At 41.7% G+C, this 18555-nt stretch overlaps 2 protein-coding genes across 2 annotated transcripts; both read right to left on the reverse strand.

Moving 5' to 3' along the window:
- Window positions 1-56: 56 nt before the first annotated feature.
- On the reverse strand, window positions 57-12309 carry LOC116917818 (midnolin homolog). The gene is given in 8 exon segments (XM_045170146.1): window positions 57-2523; window positions 2525-2736; window positions 2904-3251; window positions 3339-3429; window positions 3526-4167; window positions 7886-7942; window positions 10399-10486; window positions 11482-12309. Coding segments are annotated over 8 exon segments (2022 nt in total). The 5' UTR covers window positions 11862-12309; the 3' UTR covers window positions 57-2319.
- Window positions 12310-14761: 2452 nt separating this feature from the next.
- LOC116917469 (ATP-binding cassette sub-family D member 3) lies at window positions 14762-18347 on the reverse strand. The gene is made up of 15 exons (XM_032922936.2): window positions 18008-18347; window positions 17906-17945; window positions 17659-17849; window positions 17526-17595; window positions 17439-17465; window positions 17303-17373; window positions 17066-17246; window positions 16798-17010; window positions 16668-16737; window positions 16505-16599; window positions 16244-16424; window positions 15933-16150; window positions 15593-15868; window positions 15332-15493; window positions 14762-15249 (listed from the first exon to the last, which is right to left on the reverse strand). Exons 1-15 carry the CDS (start codon window positions 18148-18150, stop codon window positions 15172-15174), a joined length of 2016 nt encoding a protein of 671 aa, XP_032778827.1. The 5' UTR covers window positions 18151-18347; the 3' UTR covers window positions 14762-15171.
- Window positions 18348-18555: the final 208 nt, after the last annotated feature.

An 18555-nucleotide genomic window follows, 5' to 3' on the forward strand; every position in this document is an offset into this window, starting at 1 on the left:
AAATGGAAAGAATTGGGGCACTTATTTCGTATCTGTTACTGTTTAAAAAGTAAAAATACGTTTTTATTTATTTTTATTTTCATCTTTGTTGGTTTTTTGTGTTTCTTTCGCCTTTTTTAGCTTCGAAAGCGACAATCGCAATTAACAGGTGCGACGTCACTTTTTCGACGAAAAAAAGAAACAAAAATCAATTTTCTTATTTTTTCAAAAACCAAAACAATGGTCACATACTAAACTCGAGACATACTATCGAATTATTAAAAAAAAAAAAAAGATAGTTTGAAAAGAGAGATTAAAAAGGAGGGAGAACAAACAGAGGGAGACACTTGAACAAACGAACAGGCCGACATCACATCGCCGATCAAAGAAGATCCGAGAAAACAACACGGGTTACATCACACAGACAGGCACACACGCGCATTGAAAATTCATGGGGAGACGAGACATTAATTATAATATGAAGAAAATAAAAATTATTAATTTATAGGAATTCAAAGAAATAATAATTTCAAAAATTCGAATTATTTTAATTACTCGGGAGAGATTTGTGTGTGTGTGTGTGTTTGTAGAGTGGGTAATTTCACTCCGTGATTGGCGATCAATTGGTTTTCTCACTTCAACATACAAATCTTTTTTTTTTATTAATTATTTCTCACTTTTAAGGTAAACAAGTATGAAAAAAAAAATCCCCAAAGATACATGACGAAAGAGCGAAAATCCACTAAAGGGGAAATAGGGAAGGATCAGAAGCGAGAATTTAAATGACCGCCAATGGATTTCTTCTTTTTTTTCAATTAAAGAGACAAAGTATTTCGAATTCGCCAACTGTTAAACCCCCAAAAAAGTTTCTTCGACTTTAATTCCTTTCTATTTCAAATTCAACCTCAGACGTCCGCAAACATCTCCATCAAAACCAACACATATTTCTGCCTAAATTAAAGAGTTCAAAAACATTTTTGCAAGCCAGTGTCTCTAATGGTACTCAAGAATACATACTAAAAATCAAGACATCAAGACCCATATTTTTTCCCCTTTGCTCACAAATAATGAATACCAAAGAAATAAGAAAGGTGGGAAGCCAAACAATTAGTCGACAATTGAACCTTAATCACCTATAACTGAAAGATTTCGTTTCTTTCATCTTCTATCTAAATAAAAAGGGGAAAAAAATAAATTGAGGGGAACACAATTTTAAAATTATCCTAAATGAACATATCGCTCCAAACAAGACAACCCAACAAATGCAGCCAAGACGAGATTAATCCCGCACGGTCACGAAAAACATATTCCTGCTTTCGCATCCCTTAAACCATCTTCTTGGGATGACATTTTTTTTTTTGTTTTTTGAAAGAAGGAAAATTGTTATAAGAGGAAGGAGGGTACACACTGCGCACAAAAGACATGTATATATCTATATAATATGTATATAAAATTTAGACCTGCGGACATCAACTGACAATCAGTCATTGCCACCGCCGTCATCGTCTTCATTCCCGTTTTAAATGGAACCAAATTGAATTTGGGCTTTCTCCCAAAAAAGAAAAAAAAAAAAAAAAAACGCAATTACACTAAATTAACGACCCAATCACGCAAGACAGACATACAACGGTGGGATTCAGGAGGAAAAAAAGAATGAAAACAAAAAAAGTTTGAAAATTCACGAAGAATTCAAATGAGGGAAGGGAATAAAAAAAAAAAACACGCAAATGGCGAAAGTCTCTCTTTTTGATGGGAGAGGACGTGGCTTAGTGCACATACGGATGACATCGATAGGAAAAAAAAATATAGAATAATGATCATCAAATCGTCCAAAAAAGAAACATTTCTCTTTAGGGCCGCCTGATGACGAACGAGGAGGAAGGGAAAGCACGAAGTATGCCGACGTTCCAACACTTCTAGTGAGAAAACAGCACTCTACACACAGTGCGCGGGGGTTATTTACAGAAGACGACAAATAATATTATAAAAAAAAAAAAAAAAAAAAAGGAGAAAACTCCCGAGGGTGGGTCATCTCATGTCCAAAGTTTCTCTCCCGTAGTCTTAAATTTCAGGCCATTTTCCCTCTGCAAAATTCAAATAGAGGAGAAAAAAAAAAAAAACATATGCGGGACACCGCGATCTGGTGGCTCATCATAGAATCTGGCACAAGCAGTTTCTCATCTACACATCATCTTTCTAAACAGACGGGAGGGAGGTGTATGGGAGGTCATCGCAGCGAGTAAACTGTTGTAGTTCCGAGGAAGGATTTGCCAAAAAAAAAATATATCAAATATAAAAAAAAAAAAAAAAAATTGGGATCGTCATGCATCGTCAATATAATCACGCGACCACTGGTTCCGTATTGAGTTCGCGTACGAGCTCAGCTGTGCTGCTAGCATCACTCGTGTCCATGCTACTGTCGGAAGAGGCGGCAGCGGCAGTCGCTTCGCAATCCAGAGATCCTGCTGCTGTGGCGTGGGCAGCATTCGCTTGAACTCCGCCAGCAAATCCGGCCGAAGCTGATGCCGATGCACCGCACCCAGCACTTGCCGGCCAACGCATTGACCGAGGAAGATGCGGAAGCGGCTACAGCAGCTCCTCCGCCGTTTTTAGATGACCATGTGCCCGTGCTGTAAGGAGCGGCTCTTGCCTCCCGGCGAGCCCTTCGACGGGCACGACGCTCTTCCATCACCATACGCAGTTGTTCCAGTTTGCCTCGTGTGGCTTGATTTTCTTCAGCAAGGCGACGTGTTTCTTCTACATTAAACATTTAGAAAAATACAACCGGTTATTCAAAGTTTAAATTGAAAGATAAAGACGATTTGGATTCACAGCTCCTTTTTTCATTCCCCTTGTCGCATTAATTTCTTTCTTTCTGAAAATGTCACCTCTAAGAAGAAGCAGGTTTGGCAGGCCTGCCTTACCCGGGGTCTTGCGATGCAAAGCCGCAGCGGCTGCCATTTGAGCTGCAGCTGCGGCTATGTCCGTCTCATCCTGTTCCATTGGAGTTGGAATCTGCTGGCCAGTGGCAGGCACGGCCTGATTGGCAGCTGTACTAGCCTGAGCGGAAGTCGATGACGTGGTTGCTGCAGAAGCGGCTGCAGCAGCAGCGGCGGCGGCGGCGGCGGCAGCAGCAGCTGCTGCAGCGTGAGCGTTCAACACGCGACGATATTGAGGTGTGGCGCATAGCAAATCGTTGAGAATATGAATAATCGTGCTAATATCGCGTTTTGGGCGGCCCTGACGGTCTTGCAGAGCTGGATTCAATGTACCTGTTTATAAACACACATCCAATAAAGGCGGGAAAAAAACGTTACATTTCCATTTGGTTTTTAACGAGTTGTTCTTGTTATCTTTACCTGAGAAAGTGCCCGAGTAGACACCTTTGCCGTGATGATGCATACTTTCAATAATGGCACCTTGACGACGACGACTCCGTCCGCTGCTTTCCTGTGAAATGTAAATATTACAAACGGTCATTTCTCCATTTGTCCAGACTTTTACACACACAAAAAATAATAATAATAAAAATAAACAAAACGTTACATTTGTGCTTCTGGAGGTGAGCACTTCAGACGAAAGCTGTTTAAGAGTCTGTGTCAGATTGCGTGAAGCCTCGGCGAGAGCTCGCGTGTCCAGCACGGGCCGCATGTCGCACGTTTCGCATCCGACGCATCCCGCCACGCCACAACCCACAGCGGCGGCGGGGGGAACAGCTGATCCACTACTGCTAGCAGTCGGTGGAGGTGATGGCTTCTCCGATTTGACGACGGGTGGAACAGCCGCCGAAGTGGATGACGGAACCGAAACTGGATTCGATGATGCAGAAGCTGCTTTGGCTGCTGCAGCCAAAAGTGAAGGGGATGGAGCCCTCGATGGAGGTGGAGTGGGTAACGTCTGGCGGAGGGGAGCATTCAACATGGCCGACAAACCCGTTGACGAAGAAGTGCTGGACAGTGGAGCAGCAGAACTGGCTGAGGCGTTGCTAGTTTCCGCCGACGATGTAGAGGAAGATGTTCGACTGCTGGTCGATGAGGTCGATGGTTGATGGCTGACGGCTGGGCGTCGGTGGGCCGAGGAGGAGGCAGTGGGTGCCACAGCCGATAATTGAAGCTGAATCAACATCATGTGATCACCCAGGCGCATTGTCAGATTTAATGGCGCTTTGCCCGACAGAAAATCGTTCACCTGAATTTTCAAGAATTTATTATTACATCATTTTTGCCACTTTAATTGATTCAACCTTAAAGAATTAAACAAATAGACGAATGTAGGCTGTTGAATCGAACATGTAATCGATCCAACATGGTAGTGCGACTAGTCTACCGCGCAAGTCTTTGACGGCTCCTTTTCTCCGAAATTGGTTTTTTTCTTATTATTTCGTAAATAATGAATTTTTTATTTTAATCCACGCTATTGGCTAATAATTTGTTTTTTGGACACTATTTGTTGTTTCAAAAACAAACAAACAAAAAAAAGTTCCAGTCAACAACAGTGTGACCTCTAAAGAATATTCTTTCTTTGTTTGTTAATTGGACCTGGCCAACGAATCAGCAAAAGAAAGGTTTCCTTTTTCCTGCTAATAAAGTTTTCTTTTTGTTTTTCTTCAAGTGAAGGGTGTCGAATGAAGAAATGTGTTTACTTATTAGTCACTTGTCGTACAAATATCGGATTAAAAAAGTGAGCGGCAAATGGGAACGATTTTACGGCCGTGAGATAGAAAAAACTAGAAATTGGGTGGGTCTAAATTCAATCAACATTTTCGATAAGACAGGGTCGACAGCTAACTTCGAATGTATTAGCCCGTCACAACCACCTACACGGCGATCACCCCTTTCTCTAGATGTGTGTCAATGGTTTTCGAAAAGAAATCTATGGCTGATAGAAAGTTCACTTTACTTTGCCTCTCTCTCTCTTTTTGGCCAATATTATTTTATCCTTCACCCAGATTCTCAACTGGCTAAAACGCTCCCCTTTGAACTAGACGCGAAAAACGAACACATTGTTTGCAAGCCTCTCTCTCTTTTTCGATTTCCCACCAATCACAAAAAATACGTTGTCCATATGACACCATAACAAGGCGGGAAATTTCCTCCATATGCAATGACGTCATAACTGAAAAGTACGTACGGGGTGACGCGCGCAATTTCTATGCAATACAACTGCCCTCTCTTTTGGGGGTTTCTCATTCGGTGTGCGTGCGTACGTGTGTGTACAAAAAAGGCTAAAGAGATTCGAAATTTTTTACCGATCCATCCTGCAATACGTTTCTACTTTCGACTTTTACTTTAGTCTCCCTCGCACTCTCTCTTCTTTCGTTTTGTTATCTGGCCAGCCTGATAGAGCGTCATCAACAAAGAGCGAGTGTAGGAGGAGTCGGAGCAAATCAATGGAAAAGCTCCCCGGTAGGACAGAGGGATCGATCCAGCAGCTAGCGAGAGGGGGAAGAGAAGCTCTCCATCTGATGGGATACCCTTCGAATAACACGTATAGATCCAGCCCATCAAAGGGAAAAGAAAAAGTTTCGCATGGAATCTTCTTTCGTCTCCTTCCCCTACACCTGTGTGTCTGTATAGGTAACGGTTTTCTATAATATCGACGTCGAGGGGAAAATCTCCCAGGATTCACACGCGGGTCCAGGGGTTGAGACACAAAAGGGGGACTGAAGGAAAAAAAAAGTTCCAGATCTCCTCTTTTTTAAAAGGTTAGCGGATTTTTCGTCCACTAGGGAAAGAAAGAAAGAAAAAAAAATCATTGGGCAACGGTTTCATCCAAGAGTTGGAAAGTAGGGGACAGACTCCGTGTGAAACGGGAAGCTTCGTTCCATCATGTACAACGACGCTGCTTTTTAAAAACTCCAGCGGATGAGGGAGAGAGCGTCCCCTTTTTTCCTCCCCTCTCTTTAGTTACTACACACCAACGACAGTGGAACGGAAAACCTTGGAAGAAGAACTGTTGAATAAGATGAAAAAGACCTTGTACAGAGTCACTGCCTTCTCTTTTTTTGTTCTTTGCCCGCCGCCACTGGTGTGTGTAAAAACTCACGAAAGGTTTTCTACAGATAACGATTTCTCTCCAGTTTTATTTTATTTTTTTTTTACCTTAACAGAATGCTATTTTTCAAAAAGTTACTTTTCAAGGGGCTCTTACGAGTTTCCCCCTTTTCTTTCGAGCGGGAAAAGCCCAGCGGCGAAGAAACATTCTAGTCATGAAGGGGAGAGACTCGGTTCACGGCCTTTTTCTTTCCTCCCCCTTCCATCCGCTGCCACCAACCACCGCCATCGACCTCTTTGTCTACTGTTACGGTTCGGAAAAGCAGCCAAATGGAACGTACTATTACCCAAAAAAACCAAACCAAGGTCTTTTTATTTCTAAGCCCTCTCACCGTCTGCTAAGGCTCAAGGAATGGAAATTATTCCGTGAGAAGGGAACAAGCGACGATTTCGATCCAACATCTGTCTGCTGTTTAGACGTACATCTGACCCGTTCTCTCTATATTGACCAAACTATTCTTCAAAGTTTGTCTTCAACCAAATAGCTGCTTAAGTCACTGCTACAACTTTTGAAATTTAATGCAAAGTGACCGCCCCTGACCCTAAAAGTCACGAAATAAAATATATAAAAAAAAACAGGGACACCAATCCGCATTGCTTTGTTCTCGTCTGTGAGCGCGTTCAGAAAGAAATTAAGAAAGAAGGTGGATATTCGACGACGCGATAGACAAAAGAAACAGCTTTTTTGGAACAAGCTTTCTTGATCCCGGCCTTGGCCATGGTGCAAGCCTAGAGGCAAACCCCCAAAAGAACACACGAAGGAGACCAAATGCAGAGTTCGTTACTGTGTGTGTGTAGCTATAGTCTCCGGATGGAAACAGACACCCTCTCCATCAAGAAAATGGAAGGGGGGGAGATGGAAGAGAAAAAGGCCAAGGCGCATTGGCTGCCGACCAAAAACATTACACCAGACACTTGCGACACGGTACGCCAGCGCAGAGAGATCCCGGAGCAGTTGTGAGAGGGAGGGGGGAGAAGGAAAAAGAAAAAATCGTCCCCGATCCATATCAAAAGAGTCTCTCTCCCTTCTTCCTCCGAAAGTAGCGCGCTAGCAAAAGGTCCGGCTGGAAATGAGAGACCCTGGAGGGGTTCACTGACTTCTTCTTCTTCCATGGCCGATTCCAATGCCACACCATCAGAAAAGAAGAAACCATCCACCAAGGACAGAACCTCCACATATTCTAACTAAGCCACGCCTCTCTTCTCCCATTTTCGTGTAAACTTGAACGATAAAAATGCGTTGTTTTTCTTCTTCTCAGCTTTGTAGGAGGAAATGGAAGAAAAACCAGTTCTTTATCTTCACACAAGGAGAAAGCTTTTCTTATTTTTTGTGTTTCCCTTAAAATCTGTTTCTTATACAGTCAGCGTTGATGGCGCGGGCTTTTTTTCCCCGTCAACCACTGCTACAATTGAAATTCTACTCTTAAAAACGAGGAGATAAACAGACGAATTTGTTATTGTCCGCAAAAAAAAAAAAAAAAACCCAGCCCTTAGCCCCCCCCCCCTTAAAAATCGTCAGGAAGGGGAGAAAAACACTTGGACCAATTTGCCAATATTTTGGCAATAACAGATAAGGAGAAAAGCCATTTAGGAAAGAAGGACGGCCTTGAATATTTTTTCGACGTGACCTCAATCTCTTTTCCGTCAGAAACAACAACAACGAAGAAGAAGAAGCAAAAACAAGACAAAGAGGGAACATAACCGTTACGGAGAGAGAGATGACAAGAGAACCGTTGCGGGGGGTTGTCGAAAGAGGATGTGTACAGTTTTTTTCCATTCTTTCTCGGGGATAGAATCTTTCAAGACGACACACCACACGCTATATTTATTTTTAAATAAATGTTTGTATTTACCTGGCTGTCGTTAAGGCTTTCCAGTGCTTGCATCACGCTCTGTTCCGGACGTTGAGTCTGTTTAGGAAAAAAGAAATAAAATAAATTAACGTGAATAACAAATCGAAATTCTTACAGTAATGCGATTGTTCCTCATCCACCCCATATACACACACATAGGTATATAATCATGGACCATAGAGACCTGTTTTCCCACACGGTCCAATGACCTCTGCCTAAGCTTTTGGTGGTTCACTTCTAGTTCCCGACCACTCCTTTTTTTTTTTTTTTCAAAGCAAAATAAAGCAGTGGGTAAGTGAGAGGGGAGAACGTCAATAATACCTGGGCGTCGCCACCCCACAACACGGAAGAACTCTTTTTGTGTCCTGAAAAATTCCGTCACATTGTCAGGAGTTTTCTTTCTCTCTAGTGCACTAAAGGGAGATCTAAACGTATTATGTCGAAAAGCAATATCGACTATGCGCACCCCTCTTACTGGGTCCGCCAGTTATCGATCTCGTCTCTCCCACATCCCCTAACAAATCATTCCCACGGCAACCGATGCCATAAGGATTTTTTCCCTTCTCTCTTGTTTCAATCGGCAGCAACATCCAGCAAGTTTTTTTTTTAAACTAGTCCCACCCCAAAAACAAACGGAGCATTTCGTTATCCGATTTTGAAGCGTAAGGAAAACAGGCTGAAAGGTCACAAGGCCCTGTCACTAAAGAAGACTGGGGCTTGTTACGCACTTGGTCGTATCAATCGATTCATTTCTTAAGCTTCTTCTTTTTTCTAAATGGAAAACCAAAAAATGTCCTCGATTTCTTTTTTTGAGAACAACAACGGGATATGTTTATACTGAATACACACACCAGTGTAGGCAGCCAACGGTAGAGCGGCCCCCTTGGCCCAGACATTCAAAAGAATGGAAGACCCCAAAAACGGAATTACAAAAAAAAACTCGACTCCCCTCTTCTCTCTCTCTCCCTACTTATTATTATATCCCTATCTCCTAGACATTGTTCGAGACAAGCTCCTCCTCTTGAACTCAGTCAGCCCAAGCCACCGAAAGCGGTCACGCGGTTTTTAAGGGGGTTTTGTTGCTTTCTTATCTTCTTCTGTCCGACATGCAAAATGATTTCCGACTTAATTCTCTTTTACCCTTCCTTTCGTCAGACAGAAAAAAAAAAACCAAACAAATGGCAGAAGAACCGGAAATATTCCGTATGGGGAATAGTATGTCGAGTTCAGACGCCCAGAGGCAATCGAATCAAAAGATGAGAAACGAGTACAAGAAGAAGCTCCAGGAAAATAAAAGCAGAAGCGCGTGACGCGTTCCGTTGAAAAGATAAACAAAAGAAGAAAAACTTCCGCGTCGGTGACGTCGTTCGACTCTGTTTTTTTGATGACGTGGTCCAACCAGTACCGCTTGGGTACGGTTCTTACACACAAGAGGCTTTATACAGTCACAGCTTTGTTTTTATTCAAGAAAAAAATAATTTGGGACAACGAAGAAACAACAGTTGGCCAGGTTTCTTTTCAATTCTTGTCCCGTATTTTCCGTACGGAGATTTTGGAATCCGCTACCCACCCCTACAACGACATGCCAATCTAAAATTCCGTGTTCCACCTTTTTTTCTTTCATTTTATTCACTGGGTCATCCAAAATAATCTCTCGCCTTAAGGACACACAAAGACGAATATAGGCCCCTCCCACCTTACTATTACAAAGAGAAGGTAAATAAGAAAAAAATAGGTCGACTGGAGAGGAAAAATACGTTGGCCCGTTTCTTTCTCCCTTCTCTACACTCAACAACCATTTTAACGGTAAGGTCTTGGATGAAAAGAGAGGGGGGACGGACTTTTCCACAAGATTTGTTGGCCTCACACACACACAGCCGTGGTCTCGTTTTGGCTTCCCCTGGTCTTCCAAATCGATCACACACTGGCTACTACCCACGTCTTACCACTAACCCTCAAAGGAAGGCTATCTTTACCTCCATCTCTGCATTTAGAAAGACGGGAAGTGTGAGCGCATATAAAAATATTCCGTGGCCTGGCCCCGTGTGCATGCTACACACCCGCTGTATACCTTGAGTGTGTAACAAAAGAAACCTTGGACACGTCACAAATATCTCAGAGAAATACGTATCCAAAAAAGTCCCAACAACACCAAGAAGGGACCTCTTGACCTTCAATTACCCAACTGGTGGTGAGCAGATGGTCTGACAGAGAGGCTATTCAAATGAAGCCCTGGGCGGTTCCTTGTCTCTCCCTTTTGACCTGATATTTTCGTGCCTTCCAAAAGATGTCGTAGTCTCCGAAGATATTTTCAACGCTTTAATGTCGGTTCCACTTTTTCTTTATTATTTTTTTTAATAGTCGACCAGGAGCTTTCTAGACACACTTTTTTGGAAGACGATATCCAAGGCCGACAATGTCGCGCACCTTTTAAAACCATTTTTTCGACACCTTGGAAAACTGCGTCTCCCTCTCAAAAACCCAAAAATAACACGAAAAATTGAGAAACTTACCAACAAACCGGTTTCCACGCTGGGTAAAAGCGTCAATCGACTTCCGTCACAAACTCCATGCTCCCGCAGTGTTCCATCCCTTAAATGTCTAAATTAAAAAGAGAAAAAAAATTGTTATCAAAACAATTTCATAGCAAAATTGTCTCTCAATCATTCAATCAGAGGTGCGGTTAAAAACCTTGAAATAATATGATAACAGCAGTGCTTTATCTAACCAGTAGATTTCACATAGATAAATAACAATTCTGCTATGCAGCAATTTATCGAAATGTCCTTCACTATACAGGCGATAGATACAAGTCAAGAAACGTATTGGGAGTAGCGTGGTTAAATTTTGTTGTGGGTGGCCTTGGTTGGCCAAGGTAAAACTCAACAGTGTACACGTGCATGATTACAGCGACTGCATATCTGCCACTTATTCGTCTACCTTGATGGGATAAACACTCCCTTGTCATTTTAACGACTCTTGAAAAAAAAGACAATCAAAATAAATGGAAATAGATTTTTTATCATTCAATTATCCACTTAAGTCGCGTGGCAAAAAAAATGAGCAAGGACAACCATAACTTTGTTGCAAACCGGAAGTTGCTGGAAATGACGTCATCACACATTTTTTAAAATGCAAAGATGGGTCAAAGATGGGTCAAAGATGGCGGAAAAAATATGACCTCGAGAAATCGGTATACTCCCCCCTGCCATGAGATTTTGTTTCTATGATTTCACAAAGGTGGAAACTACCCTCGATCAGGGCGGATGTTCTCAACCTCCATTTCCGGACAAATGATATTTCTTCACGCTATGTAGCAAAAATCTCAATCTCGATTACCCTACCTAGTAAAACTAATTTTCATGTGCACAATACCAAAGAAATCAAAGAAAACAGACGACCCGATCCTAGGTGACGTAACCGACTAAAAAAGTTCACATAAAATAGCAATGGAAATTTCAACAAATTATATCAGGCTCCTTCCTGCATCTTTGGATCAAAAAAATTTTGTGGTCTAGGCGCCATTTTGATTGTGGGCAACGTCCACAATTGACCTTGAGTCACTTCAAGGTGACGATCACTATCTATATGTTTACCTATCTTTCCAGAGGAGACATATCCGTTCTTTGGGCACTTTCAGACGCTTGGAGATAGTCTTTTTCAAATTGTCAATCGTTTCGAGCTTGCTGACTTTGAGCTCAAATTGGCCGCCAGTGGTGGGAGCCACCGTCAACGAAATGACTGGCAGGGGCGGCAATTCAGATGAAAAATGCGATGGTCCTCCTGCAGATGAACGATGGCCGCACAGGCAAGTCCCAGCACCTGCACTGACCGCCGCATCGGTATTATCCACGACCTGATGAGGGCGGCCGTGATTGTTGCTTGAAGTAGAGCTGCTGTTGCCTTCAGTCGTTGCACTTGTCTTGCCGCTATGACTACCCTTCGTATCGTTGTTGGCTTCGTCTCCTGACTCCATTTTATTTTTCTTCTTCGTCTTTCGTTTGGTGATGGCTTCCCCTTCCTTTTATTTTGCTTCACCAGCTTTTTCTTCTCTCTCTCTCGCTCTCTCTATACTTGGGAAAGACGGGCGTTGCTGGACGACCCCAAGAGCACAAAAATGGCGGTGGAATAGTGTGTGGGGGCTGGCTTCCTTTTCCTTGGGGTAGGGAGATAAGGGCGCAAACTCAACGGGCACGCACACACCACACATACACAGCACGGTATCTGTAAAAAAATCGAATCGAAAGACTCAATTCCTCTGAAACAATCGTTTTTCTAAAGAAACTCAGAGAAAGAAGGAATAAACTGAAAAAGTGGGTGGATAAATTAAAACCACGCTATCAAGAACTGAACAAACAAGGAAAATCGACAAGAACCGCTACTGCCGACTGATCCACTCGACGGCTCAAAGCCAACTGAAGTATCAAGGAACTGAGGGTCTAAAATCTGCTGCAGGGGGGCGCTAGCTGTCTCGTCGCCGTTCGGCTTAGTGGGTGGAAGTGGGTGGTTGGTTGACTGTAGCGCCGCTACGAACCCTAACGGCCAAAAATGTTTTTCTTGTTTTGTTTTTCTTGTTTGTTACTAATCTTTTGAATACGTTTATTTACCAAGTGATTACGGATATGAATGACGTCACAAAATGCACTTTATTGTCAAATCTTTAGTGAAATTTCAATTTCACATTTTTTTTCTCAAAGCAAACTAAACTAAGCCGGACGTTGGGCAGAACCAGATAACCTTGAGCAGACATTTTTCCTCCTCTCTCTCTCTCCCCCCTGTCCACGTTGAATAAGATACAAAAAAAAAAAAGCGGGAGGTCAATCAACCATTCAATTGCGCGCCACCTGTGCGTGACCTTGTCTGTCGTTCATTGTCATCACCATATTCACAAATTCGAATTTTCTATTTTCGGTTTTTTTTACCTTGATATACCTTGTACTTTAGTTCTTCTGAACGATTGGTCGTCATGACTACACGGTGCTTTGACACGAGTTGCCGTGGAAAACAGGACGATATTCTAGGCCGAAAACAAAAATTTTGTTCTATAGCCAGCAGCTCCCTACGTCGCCATTTTTTTCTTCTGGTTGTGGTGTCTTCGAATCCCGTACGTGTGTACAGGTTGAACGGTTAATTTTTCGAAGACATAGGGAGAAAAAGAAATTGACAATCGATATTCCGCTTTATGGCCTAAATGGTGTGTAAGAGAGGAGGGAGAAATGAAAAAAAGAAGTGTGTCTAAATCTTCGGCTCTTTTGTCCCCAACTATGGCCGTTAAATAGAAACTTGTTTTAGTACTAGTAGAGTATACACACGTTTCTGAAACGGACAAAAATACACCATAAACGCGGCGGCATTTTGACCTTCAAACCGAACAAGCGTATCGAAACCTCAGAAAGTCACCAACTTTAGAAAAAAACAAAAAATATGTATCGCAATCAGTTGACGACGTACGTTTGTACCAAACAACTTTTCGGCCTTATGAGAATGTCGAAGTCTATGACGCCATACAGGCATTAATCTTAGAATAGTTTCGTGATAAATCATAATCGTGCATTTGGAAATGTTGAAATCTGTTTCAAAAAGAACTACGTCAAATTTGTGTTTGTTCTTTTGCTGCGTCGACCAGTCGAGATTGTAGCCGTTGGCACTGAAGGTGAGAAACGGAAAGGGCAATGGACATCTGAGGGTTACCATACCAACTATCTTTACTTCAGGTGGGGGATAGATATATACTACCTCTAACAAAGAGAACCCCGGAGGAGGTGGGCGGTGTTTTCATTATATCCACCCCGAAAATGTCCGACCTTGACGCTCGACGTCTACACCGAGGACACACAGCAGCCCAAGACCAACTGCATAGCTCTTTCTACAGACAAAAGAGAAAACTTATGGGGGGTGGTGATGGGGTTATCCGAGTCCACTAGACTTTGGAAGAGGAAAAAAAAAAAAATTAAATAAGGACGTGAAAGAATATTCCCTTCTTTTAAACCTGTTTCTTGTTTTCCTAAATCGAAGAGGGTTGCAACAGCATTTTAGGCTACGGCATTGCTGCTTTTTCGAGCATCCTCTCGACATTCTTTTCCAGTCTTGTGATTCAGACACAATAAGAAGAGAATGAAAAGTAGAGATATGTATCGTCAGGAAACAGAAAAATTGTTAAGGGGAAGAAAATCAACGACAATCTTAACCCCTTTTCTCCAACAAGAACTATATCAAGTCCTTGGTCTTGAAAGAACAATGAAAAGATAATCACAAAAGGCATTTGGAAAGTTGGACGTATCCGACTCCCCTTTAGACGGTCGTATCGCGTTGTGTGTGTGTGTATCATTGAAGATCGTTGAGGACATCGGTAGTCGGGCCGAACAGAGGCCGTAGGGAAAAGAAGCTGATGTGGCACAAGGCCACTGCCCAAACGATCGGATGTGGTCGATGCGTGACGTCCCGACCGGAATGAGTGGGTTGGGAAACTCACGGTTCTCTTTTCAGATTGTTAAAACCTAAAATCTTCATCTACTCTGAACCCATCTACGGATGGAAAAAGAGTGGAGGAAGTCTAATATCAAAAGTGGAGAAACTGGTCCGTCTGGTCACGAACCTCCCGGTCCATCATGATCACTCAATACATATACTAAGGATTCTCTTTGGTCGTCCTCCTCACCTTCGTTGTGTTCTCACACCAGACATCCGTCTCTCTTTTGTGTACTCACCACCGTCATCGGAAACGGGAAGGGCGGTATTCATTTACTGCCGGCCATTTTATCGTATGGGGGGCGTGTGCGTATGCTTGCATCACAGCATCGACATGGTCTTTTCTAATGGAAATCAAAAGAATTTTTCTTAAACGGTTTCAATAAAATTCTAATATGGTTGTGAATGGTTTGTTTTTGATTTTTTTTTTTTTTTGGGGTTCAAAGAGTACAAATAACAAGGAGCCAATAAGCGAACGTTATGCAGCATGCATGAAGGAACTATATAACAAAGTGCTCCCACCCACTTAGAGAGTGACGTGATTTTGTTTTTTTTTTATCTCTGAAATCAAGAAAGTCCTAAAATAAATGTTTCTTGAAAAAATAATTACGAGAAATATAGGAAAAAAAAGTAAACAAAACAAACAAGGGCCACCACCTAATAAACTCATGCCGAGCTTTGTTTCTTCATCTCCAAAAAGTACATCCTAGATTGGTCTATAAACTGTAATGTTAACCCCTCCACAATTTGCATGACAGGTTGATTCAACTTGGCGGCAAACAATGGATGTTGTCATGAAGCGTCTACCAACAGCAAATTTAGGAACCGAATTCGACAGTGTCCAAATCAATTGGTTTGAATTCATAGTTGCCTCGTCCGTCCATATGCAGGTAAAACTATCGAGCAGCCAAACAGAAAAAAATTAATCAGATCAATTAAACGTAAGACAACCATCAATGCGGGAATACAATTGATTACCTCGTGATGTTGCCATAGCGACCGACGATGGGAGACGGTAAAAAGCGTGATTCCCACTTGACGACAGTATTGATACATAGAACCCTCCACGTCGACGCTGACGGCAGACGTGCATTCGTCCAAGATGGCGAACTGGGGCTTATGATAAAATAGACGTGCCATCTGATATCGAAAAAAGAAAAATATAAAAACTTGTTGTCCAGGATACCAACAAAATTGGTTTGTTTCAAAAGAAAAGAAAAAAAAAAAAAAAAAACTTACAGCAATTCGCTGCTTTTCACCACCACTGAGTACATCCATCCAATCGGCAACAGCGTCCCAACGACCATCTCTCTCTTGGATGTAAGTCAATTTAACCAAGTCAAGGTACGTGAGCAAATCACTGTCGTGAATTCCTTTGCGCACCATATCGTCATAGGTATCAGGATAGATGACTTGATCACGCAACGAACCCAATGTCATGTACGGGCGTTGAGGAATGTAGAACAGCTTGCCTGGGCCCGGTTTGGTTAAAGTACCACCAAAAACTGGCCACAGCTTTAAAAAATAAGATTGAGTTATTAGTAAACATCTTTCAGTATTGCACTACTGATTTCCATACCTCTCCCAACACTCGGAACAAGGACGATTTTCCACAGCCATTAGGTCCGCATACAAGCACGTTCATTCCCGAATGCACTTCAAATGACATGTCTTCAATCAGAACATCACCATTAGGTGTTACCAAAGGAACGTGCTCGAAATGAATAATGTTGTCCTTGTTGATGATTTGACCAGCTCCAGGAATCAATGGCACTCGAGACAGGGCTTTTCCTTCCCCTATACGTCAACAGAATTTCCGAAAAAAGGAAAGTTTAAAAAAAATTATTATTAGGAATTTTCAAGCGTACGCGATTAGTCCTAAATTCTAACCATTTTCATTGGAAACCATAGTCCGTTGGTAACGACCATTATTCAAATCTTGTAAAACAGTAATCAGTTCAGTCACACGTAGAGTGAATCCAGCCAATCGCGTCAATTCCCGACCGGCCAATACCAAACGGCCGATAGCTTCAGCCAACTTGACCAACATGCGACCACTTTTGTAATATTGCTGCAAAAAAAAAATTATTTTTGTTTGTGGTTTAACTTAAAGTATTTTGGCAAACGAGTTAAGTGCTTTATGTTGCATACCTCCAAACGTTCACTAGATCCAGCACTGGACAAATGATGGGTAGTGCTAAAAAATGGGCGGCTGACCACGAAAAACCCGACAGCAGTAGCAATGTCTGCAAAGGGAGAGGTTAAAATGATTTAAGCAGCATTTCGGTTAATTGCGTAATCTAAGCCAACCTACATTTAGCAATAATATTGTCCACGAATCCCATCGTGAAACGGAATTCCAAAAATCGACGGAGATGCCTCACCTTTTTCAGACATCAGTCGTGACGATATACGCAAACTTTGAGTGTACAAAATCAAGTTACCAAACGAGTAAATGCTGTCAACATTGTGGCCTTTTCGCGAACATTTCCCCGATAGAAAGCAACTTCTTCGGCATTGGTGATCAAACGCGAATTGACGTAGCGGAATTCACCCTCTAACTGTTGCTCCGACACCGTCATACGACTTACTGGGCGGCGCAAATGGGTCAACAATACGCCGGAAACGAACAAATAAAGCACCATAATGCTAGGACCCTAAAGAAAATGATCAAGGATAATGACTAGGAATGAAATGATGAAAAGTTCTTGCCTGCCCGCCAATCGTGACAGCCAGTCTATGGACATAAATGACAATGTCCAAAATGGGTTTGCTAATGTTTGAATAAAGTTCTGTAATGCTTGAACAGAATCGTTCGACATCGGTTGTAAGCAGTTGGTCTGGATTCGAAATTCGGTTGTCGAGGTTATTCATTTTGTAGTAAGTGAAATCCCTAAATCATACCCCATAATTGATTAAAGTTTAGTTTAAAATTTAAAATATGCTTACTTCAGGTATTGGTCATAGAGGTGTCGGGTCAATCGTGTTCGAAAGCGAAGTTTAAGTTCGTCCAATCCAAGCTTAAAGAAAGGAATATTTTCAATACCACTACAATCAATGGAATATTATGAAAGTAATGACTTACCTTCAAGACATTGTTCACCATTGAAATCTAGAACATAAGATCAGTATTTAAAATCTTTGAAACAATGCTTTCTGTTATTCTTCATACCATTGGCATAGCTGCGATGAACTGCATTACATAACTTTTGAAAAGTGGAAAGTTACGACCAATAATAGCACTGTGAAAAAAAGTTACATTAAAACATTGAAATCAAAAATAAATAAAACCATAATGGACAAACCTTTCAATTGACGTTGAATTTTGAATCATCCATATATCACAACTTGATCTAGCTACTAATGCTGCAGCAACTAAAACCATAAAGCCAGCTTCTGGTGAAAACACTCCAGGGATTATGATTCGCAAAATTGCAGCTATACGACGAATGAAGGTTCCATCGATTGCCACCTTCTCTGCTGATCGCTTATTTTTCTGTCAATGGCTAAAATATAGATCTGATTGCAATACACCAACAATTAAACACTTACCTCATTAATAACATATTGCACACGTTCTGCAGCTGCAGCTCTGGAAAACAAACAACAATAATTAATTTGTACATGAAAATGTTTTTTAAAAGATTATTTTACCTTCTGTTTTGATTGGTTCGATGAACGCTCAAGAGCCACAATACAAGTGCCAGGCCTCCCCCGGTTACAGCGATTGGTTTTCCCAGTATACTAGATAATAAACTAGGACTTTTGCCAACTAACTTGCTTAAGACTGGAGCCATTGCTGTGAAAAAAACAGGTTTAAAAAATTTATTCTTCCTGGTCTCCTTGGCACTCCTAGTCCACAATATTCTGTCAAGTCACGGTAGCAGAGAACTCCAAGTTGACGCTAAATTGAAATCATTCATGTAAAACCCATAAAACACCTGAGGCTTCTTCCCAGCACACGAACTCGGAATTTCCCTTCCCTGATTGTATAAAAAAATAAAGGCCATGCTTTAAGATGGGCAGCGACACCTATTAAGAAAGTATTGAGCTGAATTTTAGTTGCTTTATAAGCCAGCGACAATATATTGTGCCGAGCAGTAGAGATTGAAAACTTGGAAAATATAGAAAAGAATTAATTGTTATTTCTGTCAAAAAATTAAAATTCAAACAGCGTAATTCCGAAGAATGAAAACGGAATT

This window comes from Daphnia magna, linkage group LG2 (assembly GCF_020631705.1).
Source record: "Daphnia magna isolate NIES linkage group LG2, ASM2063170v1.1, whole genome shotgun sequence".
Taxonomy (NCBI): Eukaryota; Metazoa; Arthropoda; class Branchiopoda; order Diplostraca; family Daphniidae; genus Daphnia; species Daphnia magna.